Genomic DNA, 26,033 nt, shown 5'->3' with positions numbered 1-26,033 from the left:
ATATTGCATCTTCGTACGGCCTACGGGTTCCCTTGCTTCTTTGTGATCCATCGAAGAGTAGCCAAAGTTTTCGCGGTCCAGAGGAAAAAAAGGAAAGAAAGAGAAGAAGGACGATCGGTATTTATATGTGCGTAAATCATCGGGGCTATTGTGGCGATGCGTCGCAACGCCACGTCTTTCCGCTTGCTGGAAGGGTCGCGCTACCACTAAATCTTACGATTATACGATTCCTCTGTCCGACCATCGGATCGATCCTGCTTTTTTTAATCTATGATATCGATTTCTATCCACGTTATTCGTACGGTCCATCTTCCACGCTACCATAACAGAGCTACAGGATGATGGCAGGTCAGCTTTATTTCTTTCTCTTTATCTTAAATCGTTGTATTTGTCGCTGTTCCAACTTCCGGATCAAAGTTCGATTATATATATATTGGACTGGCAACTAAGTTATTGCGGATTTTGTCATTAGGTGGTATTGACAAAATCCGCAATCTCTTAGTTGCCAACACAATACCTAAGGGAAATTTAATATCGAGATAACCAGTTTTCGATGCAGTTTTCTATCTAAATATCATGAGAATGATTGTAATTAAGATCCAATGCAAGGCGACGCAAAGGAGAAAAATCATCATTTTGACGATAGGAATAAATTCTTTGGACGACTTGACGCCTTCAAGGTTGTAGGGTAACTCACTGTCCTTTTGTCAGAAGATTCGTCAATTTTCCTACTCCGTGGACAGATCCTTCAGGACATTCTTATCGCTATACACCCGGGGTCAAGTACGACGATCGGGTCATCGGCTACATCGCGCATTTCCAAACTGTAGCATTCGCGCCTCTTGCAATTTGCCGCTCAAAATTACACACCTAGGATTCTTGAAGTTTTCAGGACAGAAAAAGAAAGAAAAGACAATATCGCTTTTGAACGACGTAAATTAAATTACAAACTGTAATATCAAAAATGTAAACCCAACGGAAAATATGGTACGGCCACGTCGTACCATCGCGTAATGGTACTTTTGCCAAAACCACTTTCAAACAGAAATTCATTGTTTATCGTGAACACACATATGTATTTATATTTTTCATGGGAAATAAACGTTATATAGATGAAAAAAAAACTACGATTCTTGCGATTCGTCGGCAAACCGGAACTCGTGGCTATCGTTAGGCCGGTGGCTCTTGAAAGGCCTTGACACGTGTCATAACGACACGTGTCGCTCGTATAGAAATCGCTACGCTGACGCGCACCATGGGATATCGTTGATGTACTAAGGATTTACATGAAAACACGCGGGAAATTTAAAATTCACAAACGCCATAACCAAACATCAAATTTCGTATCGAAGACAGGAGACGCTCTGATATTTTCAAATGAAAATGTACGTAGTATGAAAACCTACACCAAAGTGAATTGCTCGGTTAAAAATTCAAGAAACACTTTCTCAGAACCTTTCTCAACGATCATTCAAACGATACGTAACGTCAAAAATATTGCAAAAGTATCGTACTGCAAATTTCAAACGTTTAAAAATCCAGCAAAAAGGAGAAAACGATCGACGATGTTCAAAGTAGCTGATCCTTTTAAAGGAGAATCTGTACGCGCGTTAATTCGTGAAAAATGTGGTTGGAAAATGAAGAGTAAACACACATTCGGTACAATTAGAGGGATTGATAGAAGGGATTGGATAGGTTGGATAGCAAGTCGAAAAGTATACACGCGTGGCTGTTGCGAGGTGGCGACCATCCGAATGCTTGAACACTAAAATCGACATTCGAGGTAAACTGCCAGGGAGCATCGCGTTATCATCAGCTGTTACCTGGTCGGCCATTAGCGATAAATTGACAGGCAAACACGGAATTGATTTTAGCACCGCAAAACTCGGTTTCTGCGGTGTCTCGCCACCCACACTTAACCGTTTGCCGTTCGGTATCCGCTCTCGCGCGCGGAAAGGGCTCGAAAGCTCGGCCGTAATAAATCGATGTAAACGCGACCGACGACAGAAACGAGAACGGGAGACAAATCATCCGGCGGACTAAGCGATTCGACCGAACAAAAAAAAAATATCACGCGATCGAGTGTTATCAAAACAGCGTTTGTCAATGAAACGAAAATATTGCGAGGCTGGCTAACGGGCGAAACCGCGAGAGAAACCGCGCACAGTTCCGATTATTCGTTACCGTTTGCTAATCGAGGCCAACCCGATCCACACGATTTTTTTTTTATACCTTTTCACGATATTTTGTTTTTTTTTTTTTTTTATCTCTGTCGTTGTATCGTACCTGCGCATAGAATTAGGACCGTTTAATCTCTTAATGCTTCGATCGCGAAGATAACAATTATATGGAAGAAAATTCGTGGATGCGATGCGGAAATGAAACAGAATAAAAAGTAGGAAGATCGAGAGACAAGAAGCGATCTCTTTCGAAGAAGAGAAAAGCGACCCGAGCAGATCGTAGAGGCGATCGTTGGCGTTCAATTTCGCAACACGACATGTTCTTCTATCGAATAAATAAAATAATTGCTACCTGCGAATGCGAGGTATCTACGCTAAAACGACGGTTGATCAAACGTTTGTTATCGATTTGGATAAAACAGTTTCTGAGATTCATTTATCCAACTTTATTTCATTTTTCAAGACATATTTCGATATTTCGAGTTTCCTGTGTTTCTCTTCTTTTTAAGTAAATCGAAATGACACGATACAGACTGTTACGACACAACGATCGAGCGTTTTAAATTGAACGAAGATGACAACGATAAAATACTTGGAAACGTAAAATACGACGTTTCAACTAACAAGAAGAAGGGTGAGATCGCAACACGAAGGTAACGGTCGATCGAGCTTAGAAAAATCGTGGAAAAATCGAGCTAACCTACCTTCCATTTGTAAAAATCATACGAAATAGTAAGAGGGGTGAATATCATACCGAAACGAAATACAGTTCTCCCTTTCCTTCACTTATAAACGCCTTTCTTGATCCAACGACAAGGAACGAACCAACATTCCCGTTAGCAGTCGTATTCGTAGTATTATCAGGCTGGAATGTCGCCGTAATAAATGGTAGAATCATGCCCTCCCCTCGCGCAGCGAGACACAAACAATCCCCGACCGCGATTCACCCTTATATTGTTACTGGAACAAAGAGTCGCGCCATGGATGACTTGTGCTATGTGCTTTATGGTAACCACCCCTTATCCACTATTCCACTGCTCTTTCGAGTCGCCAGGAAAATCAGGGTTATCTGTGGGTTCAGCTTAAATCTAGTACGTTCGCGTTACCTGATCAGAAAGATCGTTTCGACCTTTCTGTTACTTCTTTTTCTTCCTCTTCGAAGAAAATTTAGTGCAATTTATCTATCTACACGTCATATTTATGTTATAGCACTTACTTGAGTGACTTTAATTGTTTAATAATTAATTTAAAGTGTATTAAATTTCGTGTGATTTTATATCTTCCGTAGGATTGAAGAAATTCGAAACTAGGAAAATCGAGGGTAGAATGTGGTAAAAAAATGGTAGCGAGATTTTGTCGCAAGTAGAGCAGCGATATTTATACAAATTGCTATTTTATTTCCCTACGATCGTTTCGACCTTTCTGTTTCTTCCTTTTCTTCCTCTTCGAAGAAAATTTTAATGCAATTTATCTACCTACCTGTCTACACGTGATATTTATATTATAGCACTTACGCGATTTTAATTGTTTAATGATTAATTTAAAGTGTATTAAATTTCGTGTGATTTGGTATCTTTTGTACAATTGAAGAAATTCGAAACTAGGAAAATCGAGGGTAGAACCTGGCAAAAAGATGCTAGCGAGATTTTGCCGCAAATATTTACACAAATTGCTATTTTATTTCCCTACGATCGTTTCGACCTTTCTGTTTCTTCCTTTTCTTCCTCTTCGAAGAAAATAAAGTGCAATTTATCTACCTACCTGTCTACACGTGATATTTATGTTATAGCACTTACGTGATTTTAATTGTTCAATAATTAATTTAAAGTGTATTAAATTTCGTGTCTTTTGTAGGATTGAAGAAATTCGAAACTAGGAAAATCGAGGGTAGAACCTGGCAAAAAGATGCTAGCGAGATTTTGCCGCAAGTATTTACACAAATTGCTATTTTATTTCCCTACGATCGTTCGAATTCTTACGATATTATTACCCCGGTTAATTAAAATCTTCCTCCCGTTGCGAGTCATCGATTTGCAGAAAATTGCAATTTAACGAAACGTCGACATTCTTAACGACGGTAAGATCGTAAAACGAAGAGCAAAAAGGTTCGCCACTGTACGTGGCAACGCGATTTAAAAAATCCAACGATTCTTCTACGTGGAATTCTGCACGGCAGGACGAACAAAGACTACAGCAACGATGCAAACGCGAATTAAACAGTCGATAAGATCGGATTACAAGGACACGTGGGGCGGGAGCGAAAGGCAGGGAACAAGAGTAGCAAAAGGCGGAAAGTAGAAATAAAGTCGTCGGGCGAAATTTATCTCGCGGACGTTTCCCCGTCGGGGTATCGCGATGTTTTCCATCTTCTCTCCGCTTCATAACTTCTTTTCAGGCTGGTCGGTCATTTTTTTATTAAACCACCGCTGCTATTTGCAGTCGGCTACGAGGAGCACGGTGTGTAACCCCCGAGATACGTATAACGTAGCCGTGTGGCAGCCGGGGCTACTTGGTGACAAACGTTCCTTTTCTCGTCTCGTAGCCGGCTCGGTGGCTGGCGCTGGCGCGTTGGCGCGCGCGTTTTTGCGCTCGTACGTGCGCAGCCTGTGTACCGTGGCAATATGGAAGATCATATGTCATGCAGAAGCCGGTGGAGGAGAAACAGAGGAGGGTGAGTCCACGCACACCCTCGTTCTCTTCGCATGCACACAAAAGCGGCGTACGCGGGTCAAACAGAGATGGCCAGAGAGAGAAAGAGAGAGAGAGAGAGAGTACAACACATGTAGAGACACGATGTAGCAGAGGTGCACGTTAAAAGAGAGACAGAGAGAGAAAGAGAGAGAGAGAGAGATGCGTACGTACGTACGCGCCAGCCCTTTTGGTATACGCGTACAGTATACACATATACATAAGTAACGTTTGTAATCTGTGTGCACGTGAACTATAGCACGGTCGGCACTCACACGAACGGAGATTGAATTCCAGCAAACGGCGATGTAACGTCGCCGGAAACGAATAAGCCAAATAAAATAAATACTAAGGGCTTTCAACGTGTACCGGCGGTCACGACTCGCTGTGTACGCGTACACGCGGCTGCGTTTGTTTGCACGCGAGCTCGTGACTTTATGCGCGAGCCCGCGGAGTGATATACACGTTGTATAGGTACGTTCGTGTGGGTGTGTTACTGCCGAGCGTGCGGCTTATTAATCTGACGCTAAAGCGATAAAGCGGCTGCCCACGCGACAGCTACGATAGTACTTCATACGAGCACGACGACACTCTCCCTCTCCCTCTCTCTCTATCTCTTGGTTTCTCGCTTTCGCTTACCGACGATCTCTCTCTGTCTCTCTCTGGGTCACACTCGCTCGCTCAATCTCTGCCCATCCACTCTGCGCTAACGATTCCGGCTATTATCGTCACCCTAAGACCCCAACCACCCTCCTGCCCTTCCTTCCTGCTCGTGTTCACCTGCCGCGATCTACTCGATCTATGACGCACTTTGCCGGTTACGCGTTTTCATCCACCGATGCTTGTCGATGGATTTTTCGACGGCGTTTCCACGCAGAAAATTCCTAACGAGATGCGTAAACGAAGGATTCTTGGAGAGAGTACGAGATCGCCTGGCGAGAACATTCAGAACGATCGTACGATTCGTATGACGTGTTTGAGCTGTTCGTCGATGACGAGATAATAAGCTTGCTTGTATCAGAAAATTGCAAGAAGGAAGGATGTAATTATTTAGAGAATTATTAGCTGCAAAGTTATTGAAGTTGTCTGAAAATACAAAGGATCCTTGTCTTCCACGGAGTCAGCATAATCGGGAAAATGATTGCGGAAGAAGCATTAAACGCGCATGCAAGCTAAGTTACGCAGATAAAAGACGTTTCAAAAGTTTAAAGTAAACTTTGATGTCACCCGAATATGGGTGACGCGACAATCGACGTGTCAAAGCGGGACTTTACAGATGTCTGGACCGCCGCACTTGGAACGAAACAATTGCCCAATGCGGTGTAACGACGATTGTAATTTGAAGTTTAATGAGCCAAGGACAAACCGACGTGATAAAAATTGGCGTGGAAAGAACGCAGCGACGAAAGCAAATGCGATACGAGTGAGCTCGTAAATATTAACAAATGGACGACCCTTGAATACTATTTTTCCTTTTTCCGTAGCGGGAGATTATCGATAACGAACGGCGAGATGGAGAGACGGAAATGTTGACGCCACGATAGCGTTAAACAGATTCACGAGTTACGGCGTTTGTAAATCGCGTTTGAGCGCGTGGGGAAAGAAATAGAATCGAAGGAAGTGAATCGGGTTAGAATCCCCCGTGTGCTATCACACCACACACCACGTACGTGGATTTGCGTGCGCGTAAGTGCGTCGTTTGCAAGAATTTGTCACCCTCCGAGGTATTTAAACTACATCACCGGCAAACTTCTAATTTTTCCACTTGCCATTTTCAACGTTATATCGCACATTTCCCAACAGCTACGAAAATTGCCAAATTTGGCCAAAATTATTATATCGTAATTATAACGTACATGGAGAAAAATATTGCAGAATATCGTAGAATGTAGAAGCTATTTCGAAGAATGCAAAGATAGCCGCGCTCGAATTTTATAGAAACAAATAAGTTACTCGTCGACCGAGCAGATTTCATACGACAGTCGCGATAACTTGATCTGCTCCGTAAGAAAATTTGTCATATTTCTGTGGTGGACGGTGAGACGTGCTGTTGGTTAAATTAATAACGAGACTAGTTGATTTCGTTAACTATATTTACAGATATTTTAGCTCGATGATATTCCTTATAAAATTGCGCGATACTGCGGTACTGATACTGATTCGTTATACTTATTCGCCCGACTGATAATCTCGGTGACTCGATATACTGATACTGATTCGCGCAACTGTCTCACTGACTATGTCTGGAGAACATAGTTGTCTATTTATACTGGAAGGGTTGAACTTGTCGCCGGTTGTCGGTTGCGGATACCAGCGAAATTGTTTTGTCCAGAATTCGTTTATTACATTATGTACGTCGTACAGTGTTAATCCTCTGTGGCAAAATAACTACACGAGGCAAATCTTCGAATGGAAACGTCCTAAAACGCATATGCCGCTATATTTGTATTCCGAGTAACGTAAAGCTTCTTTTCACAGGGAAGGAATGGAAGAAAATTAGAAATATTAGGTTGTCCGAAAAGTTTCTTTCGTTTCACGAGGAAATAATAGACAATCGTTTTATATTATTTTGTCGAATTATGTACGATACATTTTGTTCTGTTAAGATAAACACCGTGACATTTCACAGACTTGGTTTCACGTTTGTATGTTGTAAAAAACACATTTGCGAAAGAAAGACATTTTTCGGACAACCTAATACTTGGCAAGCATAGGAAATAATACAAGTAAGTTGAGCCGCGTACGTTCTAAACGCCATACGGTAAAACGCTCCATTATATTTTTACAAGGAAATTCTATCCGGTCGAATGAAAGCTGTTAAAATATCAGCGACAAAAATACACGTGATCGATCAAATTTTCTCGCGGACCTAGATCGGTCAATCCGAGATATCTAACCCAATTGTTGACGAAATTAAAATTTCTCTCGCCCACTACATAAAACATTTGCATCTGGTAATCGCGCAACCAAAGAATCCAGTTGAAAAGATCAATGGAAAACGAGTGGAAATATCAAGGAAGAAAGCTTGGAAAGAATCGTCAGGAAGAACGAATCAGCCACGCGTTGGAGGATGCGACACAGTGGTAAAATGGAGGAAACTAAATCAGTGGGAATTCCCCGTAGCCGCTTACGGATTCGCGTATGCGCGTACATTTAACCTGGCACATACACGGTCGAATGTTCCGTGGTTGCGCGTTATCGTTTCGAAAATCTCTAAACAGCTCTCATCGTCCCTCGAAAGCCAGCCCTATCCGTCAGCGCTATCTCCTGCCGCCTTGCGCGCCTCCAAACACACAACGATTGTTTTCCCTCCGATCCACTTTTCCATCCTTTTCTTTTCCACGCCGGTGTCCTCCCTCCGGCGAGTTTAAAGAAAATCGGTGAAAATTTAAAGCGCTTAGCCCCCTTGCTGGCCGTGACACGTGGGGGTTGGTTCGTGGTGGTAGCCAGGGAATCGAGGAGAGGGATGGGCCGACTGTTATCGCAATGCTTATCGTGTGTGAGGGGCTTAGGTGGATTCTGCTGCACAACCACCACAGTTACGATGCCTCGCACACCGTCACCATACTACCAAATATACTCTCACCCAATCACCGCCAACTATGACCACCCTGATATCGCCACTACCCCCATCCCTCTATTACACCGCCAACCTCTGCCCCCATCCACGGTTACGACCTGCTGACAAATAGTAACGTATCGTGATTATGCTATGTTTGCACCGACATCCATCCATGGTGAAAGATGACGCGTGTTTTACGTAAACGTGGAGCAACGTGGCCAAACGCTATGTACCCGCAATACCGATCGCCAATCTCCTACCGTTCCGATCATCCGGCAAATTTCCACCAACGTTGCGTTTCGTTGCCATACGATGTATGTGTGCTTGCGATGCGATTCGTTCTCCGATGGTAGGAGCAAGATCGTAGCGGGAAAATTTGCGAAAGTTACGGGCTGGCAACGAGATAACGTTCGATTCGGATTTTGTCAGCCGTTGCAACGATTCGTAGCGGCTTGCTGCTGGTGGCTGTTAAGACGTCTTTCGATTTTCAGCATAGCTTCCGTCGTGTTAATCGTTGAAACTTTCGTCGATTAGACGGTGGATAGTGCGACGGCTGGGTTTTCATTCTCGCGTAAAGGCGAAACAACGTTAATAATAAAATAAACGTGGTCGCTGCGAGTAAAAAGCCACTTTTCGCGCAGCTTCTGGCGAAACGTTATTTAATCACGGCGAATGTCTGACAAACGTGGCTCTTTCTCTTCCAAACTTAGTTATATTCCATCGAAAAGTGTGAGCATCTACGTACCTTTAAGCGGTAGAGTGTAACTTAAATTTCTATTTCGTTTCGTTTTCTATTCAGGATTTTGGCACGACATGTACGTCGATTGAGAGAAGATAAATTCCCAGATAAAGAAGAAAATAGGAATCGTTGAAGCAAGAGAATAACGTTGAGCGTGGATATCCCGAATTTTGCTGACTGTTATCTTGAGACGGAGAAAGCGCGACAAGTTGGTCGATTCTTGGAAAGACAGTAAGGGTGGAAGGATGATCCTAATTCTCAAGGACAGCGTTTCATTTACGGAGAGAGCGCATCTGTTCCCTGGATCGATGCTTGCAGATTGCACGTAAGATATAATTCTCTAATAACATTATGAGTAACCCTCTGTGCAATAATTTTCTAATTATCAAAGAATTAATCGACCGAGCAACTGGACAGACAAATACAGTGTTCGGGATGTTGCAATTGTATGCAAATTTTGGAGATAAGCGATACATATGCAGAAAAATAAATTACAGCCGCGGTGCAAGTTGAAACGACTCGCGAATGGTTGATCACAGGCAACATAACCATTAGCGAATAAATCGAATATAAATGCTAATTATTAGCGAGATCGTTGCCATATCACGCGGCAAAGATACTTTCGATTTGGACGAAAGTACGAAAGCGGCTAATGAATTTCCACGAAACGCGGAATGGACCAAAGGAAAATATTTTCTGCCTGTACATGGTAGCGCTTTTTCGACAAGTTAAGTAGGTCAGTGGCTGTACAATACGCTGGAAAGTAACAAAAACGCATTGTTATGTGATTTTAACTAGCGGAGATATGGTCGATCAGTGTGAGCCGTGTTTGATTCGCCACGTATACAAGCATTGCCGATATACCAGATAACGAGTTGCAAAAGAAAGAAAGGAGAAAGAAAAAACGCTATGGCGAAAAAAATGCAGGTTATACAGGAAATGGATATTGAAACGTGTATTTGTTAAAAAAGGAACGCAGGCCGGATATTGAAATATGTTTTCACGAGACTGTTTTCGATCGTCGCGTTCGGTCTTGAACAAAGCAAACAAATCAGCATGGAATGCAAAACATTTTGCAGCCTGTTCAAAGAGCATGTAACGTTCGCCTCTTTCGTTACGACCTAAAGAGCGCAGATTAAGTTTGGTATACATTCGATGGACAAAAACGAACAGATTTCATTTGGTTCTCCGCTTCATGTTTCGCTAAATACGGTCGTGTGAACAAATAAAGAAGCAAAGAACTTTTAAACCGATAGGATAATGCACGAGAGATGAAAGAGAAAACCTGCGTTGTACGTATACGAAGAATAAAAGAAAAAAGGATTTAATTTTTATTTATTAGATTGTCCGAAAAGTTTCTTTCGTTTTATAAGGAAATAACAGACGCACAATGTTTTCTCTTTTATATTAGTTTATCGAATTATGCACGAACGTAATAATAGAAATAGAACGAAACGGATGATACGTAAATCAATAAAATAATTAAAAAAGAGAAATTGTTGTTCATCTAATATCATCTTATGAAACGAAAGAAACTTTCCGGACAACCCAATAGACGACTTTCGAGCAAACTGTACGTTAACTCTAAGATCCTTAATAGATGCACCTTGGTATGTTACCGACGAAACAATAGTTTAAAATACCTACAGTTAAAGAAGAAATAGCCAAATTGAGTAATAGATACGACATAAGAATTAACAACCACCAAAACTCACTAGTTACTCAATTATTTGACACGACGGATCAGATCCGCAGGCTGAAGAGACATTACCCTTTAGATTTAAACATTAGATTCAGCTAGAACCAAATATACACTAATCATTTATTATTCACGTTACACTACCACGCCAGAATAATTTACTTATAATTCTCAACGAAAATTGATTGTAAACTACTTCTAAATTAAAGAAAACCGTAAGCTACTAAAAATACATGAAATAATTCAACTACTAGAAGTACAGAGGCAAGTTAATTTGTGGTACAAAAGAGAATATCATTTACGTAAAACATAATGATATTTCTAAGAAACACAATACACACCAATATATAGATTGTGCTCTCTAATGTAAGTCAATAAAATAATATAAAACAGAAATTGTCGTTCATCTATTATCACCTTACGAAACGAAAGAAACTTTCCGGACGACCTAATAGTAAGACGACTTTCGAACAAACTGTGCGCTATCAAAAATACATTGAATAATTGAACCACCAGAAGTACAGAGGCAAGATAATCTGTGGTACAAAAGAGAATATCATTTACGTAAAACATTATAATATTTCTAAGAAACACGATATATAACAATGTGTATATTGTGCTCTCTAGTATAAGTCAATAAAATAATATAAGAGAAATTGTTGTTCATCTATTATCACCTTACGAAACGAAAGAAACTTTCCGGACGACCTAATAGTAAGACGACTTTACGACAAAAATACATAGAATAATTCAACTACCAGAAGTACAGAGGCAAGATAATTTGTGGTACAAAAGAGAATATCGTTTACGTAAAACATTATAATATTTGTAGGAAACGCGATATACAACAATGCGTATATTGTGCTTTCTAGTGTAAGTCAATTTTATTCCAATGTAAATCGACAGATCCTTATCGAGATGCGTATCGGTTGAAACATATCGACTAACAAATACGTAGCGTTAACATCTCTGTAGTACGATACAAAAAACATCTGCGGTAGAATATGAGAAATATACTTTAAATCGAAAAGCAATTTTTCTGTTTTTTTTTTTTTTTCAAACGAATATCGTTCGTTCGTTTGTATATGTAATATCGTTGTATTTTCATATATTAGGTTGTCCGAAAAGTTTCTTTCGTTTTATGAGGAAATAATAAACGCAAAATCTATTTCGTTCTATTGAGATAAACAGCGTGACGTTTCACAGACTTGGTTTCACTGTTGTAAAAAAACAAATTTGCGGAAGAAAGATACTTTTCGGACAACCTAGTGTATACAATTTTAATTCTTCAACTTGGAAATAAATTTCTAAATTTGTCTTCGCCTTTCCAATTATCTTCATAAAATTATAAATTCGCGTAAAATAGACGTCCTATGTAAATAATTAATTTCCATTGGAATATATACCTCTCGTACTTTGCATATTAAAAATCTGAGTATTTCGTTAAGTTGCGTTGGCAGGTGAAATACTCGGAGGGAAGTAGAGAAGGAAGAGGCGCCAGGCAGTTCGATATTTTAATAAAGAATATTGCAGAACGTCGCAGCACACTTACTTAGTCACACCGAACGATTACGATAAATTAACAGATCTCGTCTTATTCCCCACCGTCTGAGAAGAAAATAGCCGTGGATTCGCTGTAAGTCTCTTCCCCCTTCCCATCTACTTTCCCGATTTTAATTACCAGTTTAATTAGTCCTGGCCAAAGAAATCCAGTTCATCGTTCGTTCGATCGTCTTATAATTACACGATACATTACCGAAATTTTGATATTTATTCGGTGCTGCTATTTATCTGTTAATTTTCATTTGCCTTCTGTTTTTATCGCGAAAGTTTCCTTTCAAAGTTCGACCATTTACTGTTCGATGGTCTCAAGAACAAAGAAACTGCTTCTATAATTTCAACGTAATATTCAAACGAGAAATCAATCGTCATTTTTCAATTTTCGTTGCCACACTGCAACGAATCCTTCGTGAATCTACGTTTATGCGACACGTTCTTGCTATTTTTGATCGTACGATATTACAAACAATTTGCGCGCACTTTGCGGACACCCGGTTTATCGGAGAAACATAAAATCAAGAAATAATAAACGTTCGAGTAGGATACATTCGAATGGGGAAAATTTCGCATAATTATCGGTCGATAAGAAATAGCAGGAACATTTTGGTGGAAAAAATCCGGCATATCAGGTATTCTAATGATGGAGCGAAAAGAAAAATTACCGATTGGTAAATAAAATTCGATAAATTCGTGGGATTGATGCAGTGAAAAATGAAAAATACGCGAACAACGTGGCGAAGAGTACTCGAATAGCCTCAGCCCCGTTTACAAAACCTGTCTGTAACGCGCACGATTAAAAACACGTTGCATAGCAAAACTCTGCGGTTCATTTTAATGCGGGTGAAATGCAACAGAGCAAAAACTGCAGCTAAAATATGCCGGAACGATGCATAATGCATTCTGCGATAAAATATGAATTTATGCGCGTGCTGAGTTGCACTGTTTCGATTCGATCGACGATTACAAAGCTCCTCTGACCTCTGTAACGCGTGTAATTTTCACGGAATAATTCCGATTAAATTTTGAACCGCTCAGGATACGCACGCACAAATATCATCAGCGTAATCCATCGAAAAATACAAAGCGCGCACTTTTGTTTGTTATTCTCTCTCTTGTATTGGCAAAAATGTGCCGCAACACGTTTCTCATATCTCTTTTTCCTCGTCGGTTCTGCATATCCTTTCGTTTTAAATATTCTTCCGATCTACATTTAGTAGCCGAGCAAATAAATATAACAATTTTCACAAATACTTGGGAATAATTAGAAAAATAAAAAATAAATAAATGAACGAATTTGCCCCAAAGGTTATCAAATTTTTCTTCCCCTTTCTATCTTCTTTCCTTCAGATTTCCAATAATGCTACGTTACGTAGACAGAGCTGTTTGATAGTTTACGGTTTATCTGTACGAAATGTTTCGCGTGTTTCCATAGAAATGGATTACGCACGCTGCCATTATATCTCATGGTACGTGAAAATGCTTCAAATCTATGCGCAGAATGTCCTAAAATATTCCTAAAATACTTTATTCGACAAAATTCTACGCTGAATTTTATCCAACAATCTAAAATACTCTTTTTTTCTTTTAATAAATCCATTACACACATTTACCGGAAAACTACCACTCAAATAACAGCAAATAAGGCAAATTACAAATTACAGAAAACAAAGATGAGCTTGTCATTACTACCTAATCGCAGAATCCGCAATAGCTTAGTTTCCAGCCCAACAGTATCCACAGCATCGTCCTTTTTCTCTACTTTCCGATGTACAGCGTTGATCAAACACCTCGACAAACAGCTGAATCGCAAGTCACATAACAACCGATGACTGCCCAACGATGAAAAGGTTGCCCGATTGAATTTCAACAGCTGAACTTCAATGAACGAAAGAAATTTCAGCGAAACGAATAAAGAGATAGGAGCGTGGTTGGAAGAAGCGTGAGAAGAAGACGAGATTTGACGAGAAGCCACAAAAGCCGGCGTTTCGGTGCAACGCGATTACCAGCAGTACACCACAGTGTACTAGGAAAGGCAGTAACTCGGAACGAAAACTGGCCACGAGGATATTAAGAAGCAACATGGTCGCCGTTAAAATTTATATATTCCTCGGCTCCATTGCCCGCTAACTGCGGCACACCTTTAAAAATACCTGGCGTGGTCTACCAAGCCGGAAGGCGGCCTGTGAACCGGCTTAATCGACCATCTTCTGGTGCTGTACCGAAAAATTTGCCGCGCGTAACATCTACGACTTTTCTTAACATCGCCAAAGCCTTCACGGAACACTAATAACACTCATCAAAGCTTCTAACGTCCGGTTTATGACGCGACCGGTCTTTGCAGATTTTTCGCTCTGCGAATCTTCCGTCTATTATGTTCCCTAGCTCTTTGATATTATTTACCACGTAGAGCTTGATCGCACAAAGAAATCGCAACCGAGTCATTTCCCTTTGAAAATGGAAATATCGTCGATTTTGCACTTGGAATTTTATTTCAATTTCGTTAGCAGCTGCTGCCAACGCTTTCAAGCGTTTCGTTTGAAATTTACTTTAACCAAAAAATGTGAGAATTTAAATAAAGAAATTCATTTAAATACCAGTCTTATTCACGTTATTGTTGTATTTTGTAATTTTTAAGCGTGTGACGTGTCTTGAAACAATTTCCACGATGCGATCCTGCTTTTCTTTCGCAGGTTTCACGAAAAAAGATGGGACTGAAAGAATGTCGAGTGGGACTCGACAAAGGAGCTGCTGAGATAAAAACTGACGTCGAGTCACAGTGGACACAGGAGTGCAAAGGATTAAATGTTTTTCTATTTTTATTAGGACCAACCATAAGCTTTTACGATAACGTGAAGTTTCCAGGTTCGACGATTTCGTAGCCTTTGGAATTTATTTGAAAATTGCTACGAAATCTTGCAAGTTCTATCTTCCGTGTTATTTGTCTATGAAGGTACTTGTCGATTAATTAATAATTAGTGATAAAAGACGTAATGAATGGATCGAGCAACGTGACAAACTACGAAAAGCTGATTCCATTTATGTGAAAAGTAAAGATAAAAAAAAAAAGAGAGTATTTATCTTTTGGGTTATTCGCGTAAATTTTGACAAAATGTAATCTCAACCGGTTCAAGTGTTATGAATTTCCAACATATTTCGAACATATAGCTATCATCGTGAAAAATATGGAAACTGTTTCTATTTCGTATAAAACACCTCATTTTTGTTATCGCGAAAATTATTTTTAATAAATTTCCTTAATTTCCTGTCGTCGATACAATGTTTTTTCACTGATTATTTTATCACCTGTATTTTTTCCCCACCATTGATTTCCGATTAAAACCTACGTACGATGTATCTATGATATCTTTTAACTTTCTGTCGATTGGACAAAATTCCGGAAACATGCGACGTATTAAGTGAAACGAGGCAAAACGCGTCTCTGGAATTAAAAACTCTGGAAATGAAGATTTATTTACGTACGTCATAATCGACAGGAATTAACAACTTTTATCGATCCCTGTTAATATATGTGCGACACGACGCGTTAGAAATGTATCTTCCGAATCGACTGATAAATTTTTGTCACGGGCAATGCATGGAAATAATATTTCTTCGTTTTTAAGTTCTTTTTCTTCTAATTAAAAACTTGGTCGTAACTGAAATTATGTTGTAACGTGGAGGGCAAGGACTATGAAAAGAAAAATATAATAATAATAAATAATTAAAAACTGCGTGACACGTTATTATCAAGCAACTGCAGTTTTACCAATAATTAATTTATCGTATCGTTAATTTAATTTCCTTTTTTTTTTTTTGTTTTTTGATCTTACTATTTACGTAAAAATAAATAAAACACATAGCTATATATATATACATATATATACACATATATATATGAATGCGATAGATTGGTATCGATTCTAGAAGAGATAGTAATTAATTTGCAATCGAGCATCGCAGTAAAGAGGAGAACCGTGAAATATTCATTTTAATACATAGTATATTGTGTCAAAGGTTAAAAAAATTGGATGAAAAATAATTACAGGTGCGCCGGGATTCGACATAAACACAAGCGTGTTTCCCCTCTAACAGATATTAAGATTGATTTCAATTATCATTCATGGTGTTACGCAAATTTATACAGAAATAAAAAAAATGGCAACAGTTTACAAAACACGGTAATAAAACGAACGCGACTGTTTAAAATGAAACACGATTCGTTGGAATATTTATTTAAAACCATAACGTTTAAAAAGCATCGGAACACGGTCACAGTAGAAACATATCGAACCAACAATATTAGCTATATAATTGAATATTGATCGAGGTGCTAAAAGTGTTGGCAATGTTGTTAAAAATGAATTGAACAGTGAATAGGATCGCGTAATTAAAAAATTGCTTTTTAAATACTATTTTATCGCGCCGTACAATATCTACGTATTAAAATGAAAATGAACAACTACTACAAATAACAACTATATTTTTTTTAATGCAGTTAATCATTTATTAATTATCGTATTTATTATCTCCGTAATTGTACTTGCGTTCGTTCTAACAACTCGTTCCTTAAATTTTCCTTTCGAAATGCACGGTCAATTATTAACTTGGTAACAGAACGTTTAAACGTTTCTTAATCTCGTTTGCATTTTTTATATCGCGTTACATCGTAGAAAATAAATTGCCCTCGTTCTTTCATTATCATTCTATTCGTCGAGATGTTTGGATAAAAATAAGACGAGTGTTTTAATCGCCAACAGTCTGTTCAACATTATTCTCCTTTCTTATCTATTTATTTCATTTCTACGCTCTTTATTCTTTATTTCCAAGGTCGACAGTAAACACCCTATCCAGCCTGCCACGGAATATTTAATTAGTTTTTCGAGCAGAGACAGTTGCCGTCCATAAATGTTAATTGCAGATGAAGTGGTAATAAGAAGCCCCCTAGTTCCTCGCCAAGCCACCCTTCTCGCACCCCTTAATTCTTACACCGCTTAACGAGTAGCCGCAAATATTATGCAAGGAAACCCACTCTACAGACATTTTTCTCTCGTTTACGACTTTCTGCGCATCTCGCAAAGTGCATAAACGCGGATATTATCAGCGATCCATTGAATATTTCTTTAAAGTTACACCCTAAGATTAATTTACTACAATCGTTATGGGTTTTCGTACGTATCAATTAATTGAGAATTGTGGAATTCGTTTTGAACGCCAAAGACGCGAAATTGATGTACCAAAGAGGGTAAGTCTGAGACATTTTTCTGTCTAATATTTCAATTTTTATTTCTGTCGATAATTTAAATTCAAGTCGAGGTCTGTGTCGAGTATAGTTTTGGTTTCAATTCTAATTTACCGAGATTATAAAATTGAGAAGATGGATTTTGCGACGAGAATAGTATGTTAGATAAGATAAGGCAAGATACTGTAAAGGTAGATGTAATAGGAAGCTATTCAAAGCTGAAAAGGATCGCAAGTCTGAGATATTTTTCTATCCAATATTTCAATTTTTATTTCTGTCGATAATTTAAATTCAAATCGAGGTCTGTGTCGAGTATAGTTTTGGTTTCAATTCTAATTTACCGAGATTATAAAATTGAGAAGATGGATTTTGCGACGAGAATAGTATGTTAGATAAGATAAGGCAAGATATCGTACAGGTAGCTTAATAGGAAGCCATTCAAAGTTTAAAAGGATCGCATTTAATCGCTTGGATCGCAAATAAATAACAAGGAATGCAATTATTGACAATTACAATATTGGCAATTTTGAGGTGCTTTACGATATCGTACAGTTGCTCGCATTTTAACGTTCAAACACGGCACTATCTATATATTTGCTTCTTCGTACGAGGATATTTTCATAAAAGACGGAAAGAAGAAGATGGACTCTGATGTAAAAAACAAAGAGGATTTTCTTTTCCTTGAAAATCTATCGCACGCTTAAATATAGTTAAGAAGAAATATTTTATGCATTTTCAAGCTGCGTTCATATAACAAACGACGTATTTAAATATAATTTGAGTAACTAACTAAGACAGTATATTTGTGTTAAATAAAATATATACAGAATCTTCTGTTTCTTTCTTAAAGAACACAACGAGATCAAAAATCTACGAGAAACAAAATGTACGCGTGTCTATAATGCAAAACAGCGTGCGTTTCTTGACGTATTATAATCGAATCGGAAAACTAAAATTGGAATGATATTGAAAAACACAGGGAAACGTGCAGCAAGCGACAAATTCGGGGCGCGATCGCTGTAAAAACCAAAATCTCCCGTCTGTGTATCGTGAACGCTCTTAGCCAGCCAGGACAGGGTCGAAATCGTGGAAAAATCGTTTGAAGCTGCGAGGCGAGAAGAGAGAAAAGATGCGAGAAAAATCACTGACGATCCTCGGTGGGCGATGGAAGGATGGGGATATGGCCAGAGGGGTCGTAGTAGCAAAGGCAGAAAGAACGGAATTTAATTAAGTAAAATTACTGTCGCGCGAAGAGGCGAGAAGCAAACGGGGCGAGGAGGACCACGGGGTGAGAGGATGTTGGCCGAAAAGGTGGCGATGCAAGACGTTACATGGAGACCGGCGGAGAGGAAACGGCAGAGAGACCGGCATAATGATCTCATCCCTCGATAAAAACCTAGTAATAGAAAGTAAACGAATTCAAACAAGGTGGACGCTGCGTTTCTTCTTTTCTTTCTTTAAAGCTGCTGCTCCCAAGAATCAAGGAGTCTTTCTATTTGTAATTTTTTAGCTAAGTTACATTTTGTTAAAAGTAAGCAAATGTCCGTATAATTATCGACGATGGTATAGCGATCGCTTTATCTTCCTTTGAAGTTTAACAAGTTTCTTTCGAATTAATTTTTCGAACCATCTAACGCGAATTTGGTTTTCTAATTTTTGGTATTCTTTCTCGCTGAACCTGCTTGTTATATCTGTCGAGGTTGAGGTTGACTGATTGAACAATGAGTGAATGAATTTGTAATGGAAAAGTATATTGAAATAATTAAAGGTATAAGTATAAACACAGGTACAGTGTTATGAGGTCAAAATCAAGTAAATTGTTATCAGTATTTATTCATTTAATATATGATATTGTTCAGGTTGACTGATATAAGAATAAGTGAATGAATTTGTAATAGAAAAGTATATTGAAACAAGTATAAACACAGGTATAGTGTATGAGGTGAAAATCAAGTAAATTGTTATCAGTATTTATTCATTTAATATATGATATTGTTCAGGTTGACTGATAGAAGAACAAGTGAATGAATTTGTAATAGAAAAGTATATTGAAACAAGTATAAACACAGGTATAGTGTATGAGGTGAAAATCAAGTAAATTGTTATCAGTATTTATTCATTCAATATATGATATTGTTCAGGTTGACTGATAGAGGAACAAGTAAATGAATTTGTAATAGAAAAGTATATTGAAACAAGTATAAACACAGGTATAGTGTATGAGGTCAAAATCAAGTAAATTGTTATCAGTATTTATTCATTCAATATATGATATTGTTCAGGTTGACTGATAGAAGAACAAGTGAATGAATTTGTAATAGAAAAGTATATTGAAACAAGTATAAACACAGGTATAGTGTATGAGGTGAAAATCAAGTAAATTGTTATCAGTATTTATTCATTCAATATATGATATTGTTCAGGTTGACTGATAGAGGAACAAGTGAATGAATTTGTAATGGAAAAGTATATTGAAATAATTAAAGGTATAAGTATAAACACAGGTACAGTGTTATGAGGTCAAAATCAAGTAAATTGTTATCAGTATTTATTCATTCAATATATGATATTGTTCAGGTTGACTGATAGAAGAACAAGTGAATGAATTTGTAATGGAAAAGTATATTGAAGTAATTAAAGGTATAAGTGTAAGAATAATGTATAAGTTTATGCTGATTCAGATCCTTACTCTCTTAGTGTTACAATACAATGAAATGAAGAGAGGACGTTCATATAATTATAGCAAAAGGGCATTGACAAATAAAGTTAAGCTTATAGCTTTAGCTAGAGGCTACAAGGAACATAAATAGAAATCTGTTTATTATTTTCTTTGTTTCTACATCTTGCAAGCCAAAACATAATGTACGTTCAAGGGTACAATAACATGTACCTCTCCTTATTTACAATATTTCTGCGTAATAGCAGTCTGCAGGTCACGGATGTACATAAATAAAATTAATTACTTGAATTAATTACTTCAACAATATTTATTAGTCCAATGACGTTTTACGATACGCGGAGACCTTGATTATTTCGTATAAAGTTGAAATGCGAGTGGAACTTTAAAATGCAACTGCATCTTGTTATATCGGTTTTAGCCGAAGAGAAAGAACAATTGGTAAAATAAAGAATAATATTTTCGTAGCTTCGAGAGGAATGAAAATATCGTTGATGAAAAAATACACACGTTTATCGTAGCCAAGCATATTCACGATCGTATTAGGCAGAAAAGGAAGAGGGCTAAATAGGATCGACGGAATTACCCGCTCCGTCTCAACCGGAGTACAACCAGGAACACACGCGTTCATCCCACTGGATCCATGCAATCACGCGAAACGACCATTTACGCCGCGTTTATGAAAAATAATATCTCCTCTCCTGTAAGATCCTCGTCGTCGTTTCAGCGGCAGGAGACGATCGAGGAGAGCGAAGAAAAACCCGAAACGAGTCACTGTTTGTCGTCTTTGAAATTCACCTCTCATAGTCGAATCATGTGCATCCTAGCGAGTTATCGTCGAATACATAATTTAGAAGCCAGAGGGGGACTCTGTGTTTCCAGATCGAATTTTTTCGCCTACTTTTGCTTTACTCCTCTCATTATTTCTCATACAAAGTATCGCTTTCTTTCAGAATAGAATTACTTTGCAAGTTGTATCGTTGAATCGATCGTTCTACGCTTTGTTGTTTCGTAGTTTCGATCGTTTTTTCATTAAAATTCCTACTAATTAATTTTCAGTACAATATTCCTTGTTTGGACAAAATATTCCATCTGTCGTTTCGAAACTGAAAGGATTTTGTTTCTCTTCGATATATTTTAAAATACTTGGTTTGGTATCTATTTCCTAACAGCCTTTAATAATATAATTTTATTTGGAAAGTAAAAATCACAAAAACCACGATATCTCAACGTGTCTTAAACTAAAAAAAAAAAAATAATACCAAGTAGGAAATTTTAACTAAAAAGATTAGACAAATTTTTGTAGAATTACGTATTCGAGAATTTAGGAGATGCATGAAATTTTCACGTTGTTCGCAGGTGTTTAGTTCTAACGTAGATGCTGTACGTAGCCGACGTTTAACCAGACTGCAGTCGGCTGACGAAAGCGCAAGCTCGTTTACAATTGGTCTTGTTAGATTTGTGGACACGAAGATGAGCATAGCTCGTAGGCTTAGTCCGTGCAAACGCGCAAGTCGATCTTGCAGCTGGATTTCGGGGATCGATGGCCGACTTTAAGCACAGCAGATTCGCGGCAATGAACACTAAAATCGATATCCTAAGCCGAAATTCATCAACGAGACGATATCGACTTTGAGAAGGACCCTTTAGATTTCAGATTACGGCTGTTCCGTGTTCCAGTAAATGGCAAACAATTTATCGAGTTACTTCTCGCCAGACAAAACCATCAAAGCGACTATTTCTTTTTATCTAAATCATTCGCATTGTTGATAATTTGTTAATCCGCGTGAAATTTATTTTAAAAAATTGAATAAACCGTAGGATGGGCGCGATGACCACGGTGATGATAGTCAGCGCGTTAAGAAGGTAATAGTCGTCGTTTCGGCAATCGTTAGAGTCGCTGTTAGCCAGCAAATACGTGACAGTAAATTTTTGGCTAATCTTCTAACTCTGCCATGCCGCATTACCCTACCGATCGAAGTTTGTTAAGCCTACTATATATCAGCACTCTGTTGGGAAATGTTAGAATTTGACGATGCACAAGCTTAACGTGATTTGTCGATTCCACGACATACAAGGCTTGCTAGGTGCTACGACGATCCAATTACCTGCGTTTAATCGTTGTTTAGACGAGTTCAAATATCTCGCCGATGATCCTCTTGGTAAATAAGAATTCGTTCAATTTCATTATAAAAATAAATCTTCCCAGTACACGTTCGTTATGCGATTAAGCGGCATAATAAATTGAAAACAGGGTTAGTTGTCCATCAAGCGAAAATCGTAATTGTCAGTGGTTAATATAGATATTTGTCGAAGAAATGATACTTATTTATAGATCCTTCGAATCCCAGATAGAACTACTCGATTCCTTTTGCATATTCCGTTCGTAGAAAATATAGAAAATAGAGAAAAATATAGCGTAAGTGTATCATTTATTGGTAAATCCCTATCGTCTAAATGGTAAACGAAATTTGTAATTCCGATCGACGATCAGCTGAGTAAGCTGGATTTTCAGAAAGTTTGCTCAAACGATATTTTAACAACTGGAAGTCTCTTTGAAAAATTTAAATATCGATCAATTTTCACTTAGATTCCAATTCGTGTAGACTATCACACGCCTAAACTCGATACGCAGTTAAATAGAATTTTTTCTTGCAAATAAGGAGACAAACGTTTAAAGATCGCCCAAGGAAGTGGCAATCTGATACTGGCGAAGGTATTAGGTTGTCCGGAAAGTTTCTTTCGCCTCATAAGGTAATAATAGAAGAACAATAATTTCTGTTTTACATTATTTTATTGAATTATATTTCTATTATTATGTTCGCGCATAATTCAATAAACTAATATAAAACGAAAAACATTGTCCCTCCATTATTTTCTTATACAACGAAAAACCTAACATACTGCGTTGGCAACTAAGCGATTGCGGATTTTGCCATTAGGTGACATCGACAAAATCCGCAATCACTTAGTTGCCAGTCGAATAGGAAGAAGCAACAACCTTAGGGATGAAATATATTTAAATGGAAGGGGCCAGGGGGTTGTGTGGAAGAGATCTGTTCTATCTGAGATCGTAGAGGCAATGAAGATGGCTGGTAGGCCTACCTTGGTCGAATACAAGGCAGCGGGTGGTCTTGGCAGCGAGTCCCGGGGGCAGAGCGAACCTGTAGGCCGGGCCCAGCGACAGCCCTAACCCCAGCCCGAGCGCCTCCGCGCCGCATCGGCCCCCGAACACAGGCCCCACTAGAATCACCCACATAACAACGGTCATCAGTCATCAACATCATCTATGCATTGTAATATATATTATACAGCGGTCGTTATACATAGTATACACATTTACATCTATAGAGTTCATGCAAACTGTTCGACAAGTGTTAACATATTGGTTATTGTAACATTAATATATATATATATAGTGTTTTTGGAGTTTTGAAGAAGATTGTTAGAACTCTTTCTGGATATTTTTCGAACAATTATTATATTACGTGTGTTATTGCTCGAAAGTTTGGAATTATTTCATGAAAAAGGAATTTGGATTTTTCTTTTTTTTTTTTTATAGAAAAGTGTGAACGAATATTGGAGCTTTAATGTATCTTAACGTTAAAAGTGATAGCTTTGTCGTCTCACAAGTACTTTCGAAATAATCATCGGAAAAGAACTATTATTCGATTCGATAGAGTTACACGTATGTATCCCTGAAGCTGAAAGTTTACTGTTAAATACGTGTTTTAAATATGTTTCTCGAGTGATGACAAGTATCGCAATAGGGAATTCCATGGACGTTAAAAACGTGCGCTTATTAGACAACTTTGGTTCGAGTTTAAACTTTGATCCAGTCAAAAGTAAACGATTATTAATTTATTGCCAAGTAATATCGATATTAGTACGTCGTCGTTGCTTTCACGAAACATTATATTGGCTTTTGGCATCGAGTCAGCACGTGGCATGGGGTTGATTACGAAGGACCCTTTTTCATCTGAAGCAATCCTATCATTGCAATTCATATCCACCGAATTAAAGCCACGATCGATGTTCTTCGCTATTCGTTTGTTAATAATACACAGAAATATCGCTTTCTCCTTAACAGCTGTACGTAACGATCAAAATTCCATGGGAAAATGCACATAGCAAAACTACGAATCGAAGAACAACGTACGATACGCGAGTTATTCCTTGAAATAAATTTCTCGCTGACTCGAAACGTGCCCCAGACGATTAATTATATGTCGAGGTACAAAAGTACAATACGATACATCTGCTAAAGGAAGAATAGCAGGAAGCTACTTCCGCTTAAAGAACAGGAACAAAATGATAGAAGAAAAAATCTTGCTGCAATTCGACTAAAATTCACCTGCCTCTCCTTGCGTTAATTAACGATACAGATAAAAGACGATAAAAGATAAGATGCAGCGTGGATATTGCACGGACTTTGCTCCCGTATTGCGTGTAATTATATTCGCGTAGAAGGGAAGAGAAAAAATTGAAGAAAGAAAGAAGGTAGACGAAGAAAGGGATAGCTGTTCGAAAAAAAGTATTTTCTAGGTTCGGTAGATAGAAGCACGTAGCCTAATATCGTGCCTAAGCCACAATCTAAATTCATGTTCGGAGAGGATAAATGCAGCGAGCATAATGCCAGGGGCTTAACACACTTTTAAAATTCAGCCTTTGAGATGCAGAACGCGGAGGTTCTCTTTCTTCGTTCCTTCCCCTCTTCCAGACTTTCGACTTTAGTAGCTTACACACTGATTAAGACACCCGATACAATTAGGCGGCGAAAAGAACCTCAAAGACGGTTCTCTTTACCTGCGCCTTTTGCCCTCTTAGTCGCCCGTATGAAAAATTTAACGGTCGCGTTAGCAACAAAAAAGCTTCTCCTGCTGCTTAAGAAATTTGACAGCAATCTTCTGGAACTTCGTTCTACCGAAAGATACTCGCTTAAACGCCAACCAACTTTCGTTTCCAAACGTCATTTCTATTCATTCGTCGTTTTAAACCGCGTTCATACCGAAAGGAGGGTGACTGTTCGCGTAGAAATAATTAAAAACGTAAAAAGAGGAATATTCCTAATATTGGAATATTTGAAAAGTTCATTGGGAAATATGGGGAAAATTGATCAAAGATATCGTATCTGTGTAGTAGAATTAAGATTTGTCTATCGAAGGTTTGTCTATTAAATGATAACGTTGTGTACGTTACTTAACGAAGTATCGTATTCATTTGATAAAAATGTATTTGTTTTTAATTTTCCTTACACGACACAAATTTTATACAATCGTACAATTTTAGAGGTTTGAACGGTTCTTTGCAAAGTTCATAGACCAAACCTTGTTCTTCTCTTCTATTTTCCACAAGAAAGAAACCCAGCATCGAACCTAAATCGATACACGTGGTACAAGAATAATGGTCAACACCAGAACTAGCGATAGCTAACACGAAGCAATTTCTACCAAAATCAGTGAAGATGACTGGTCTTTAAAAAATACGTCATAATAGAATAATTAATACTTTCTTACAGAAGAAATTCCATGTTACGTAGTGGATTTTTGATATTATCAATCCATCTGGGATCATCATCCCTAAAAGAGGGTCGACACATTTGTAAAATTGTAGAACCAATCATTTTCACTGCTGTGGCATTTCTAGTGTCAAACAACGAGCTTTGAATTACAATGTCTGCATGGGTGAA

The 26,033-nt window shown here is 38.3% G+C and overlaps 1 protein-coding gene across 1 annotated transcript in view; it reads right to left on the bottom strand.

Moving 5' to 3' along the window:
* Positions 1–26,033, bottom strand: part of LOC100643542 (E3 ubiquitin-protein ligase Rnf220) — a 191,814-nt gene that overhangs the window by 122,915 nt on the left and 42,866 nt on the right. The window contains exon 4 of the mRNA XM_048411857.1: positions 23,450–23,587. Within this exon, the coding sequence (XP_048267814.1) occupies positions 23,450–23,587 (138 nt within the window). The remainder of the gene's footprint in view (positions 1–23,449; positions 23,588–26,033) is intronic.

The sequence above is a fragment of the Bombus terrestris genome, chromosome 14, assembly GCF_910591885.1.
Source record: "Bombus terrestris chromosome 14, iyBomTerr1.2, whole genome shotgun sequence".
In the NCBI taxonomy this organism is placed as follows: Eukaryota; Metazoa; Arthropoda; class Insecta; order Hymenoptera; family Apidae; genus Bombus; species Bombus terrestris.
Note: the sequence above shows the minus strand (reverse complement) of the source record. Positions and strands in the feature narration are given on the sequence as shown.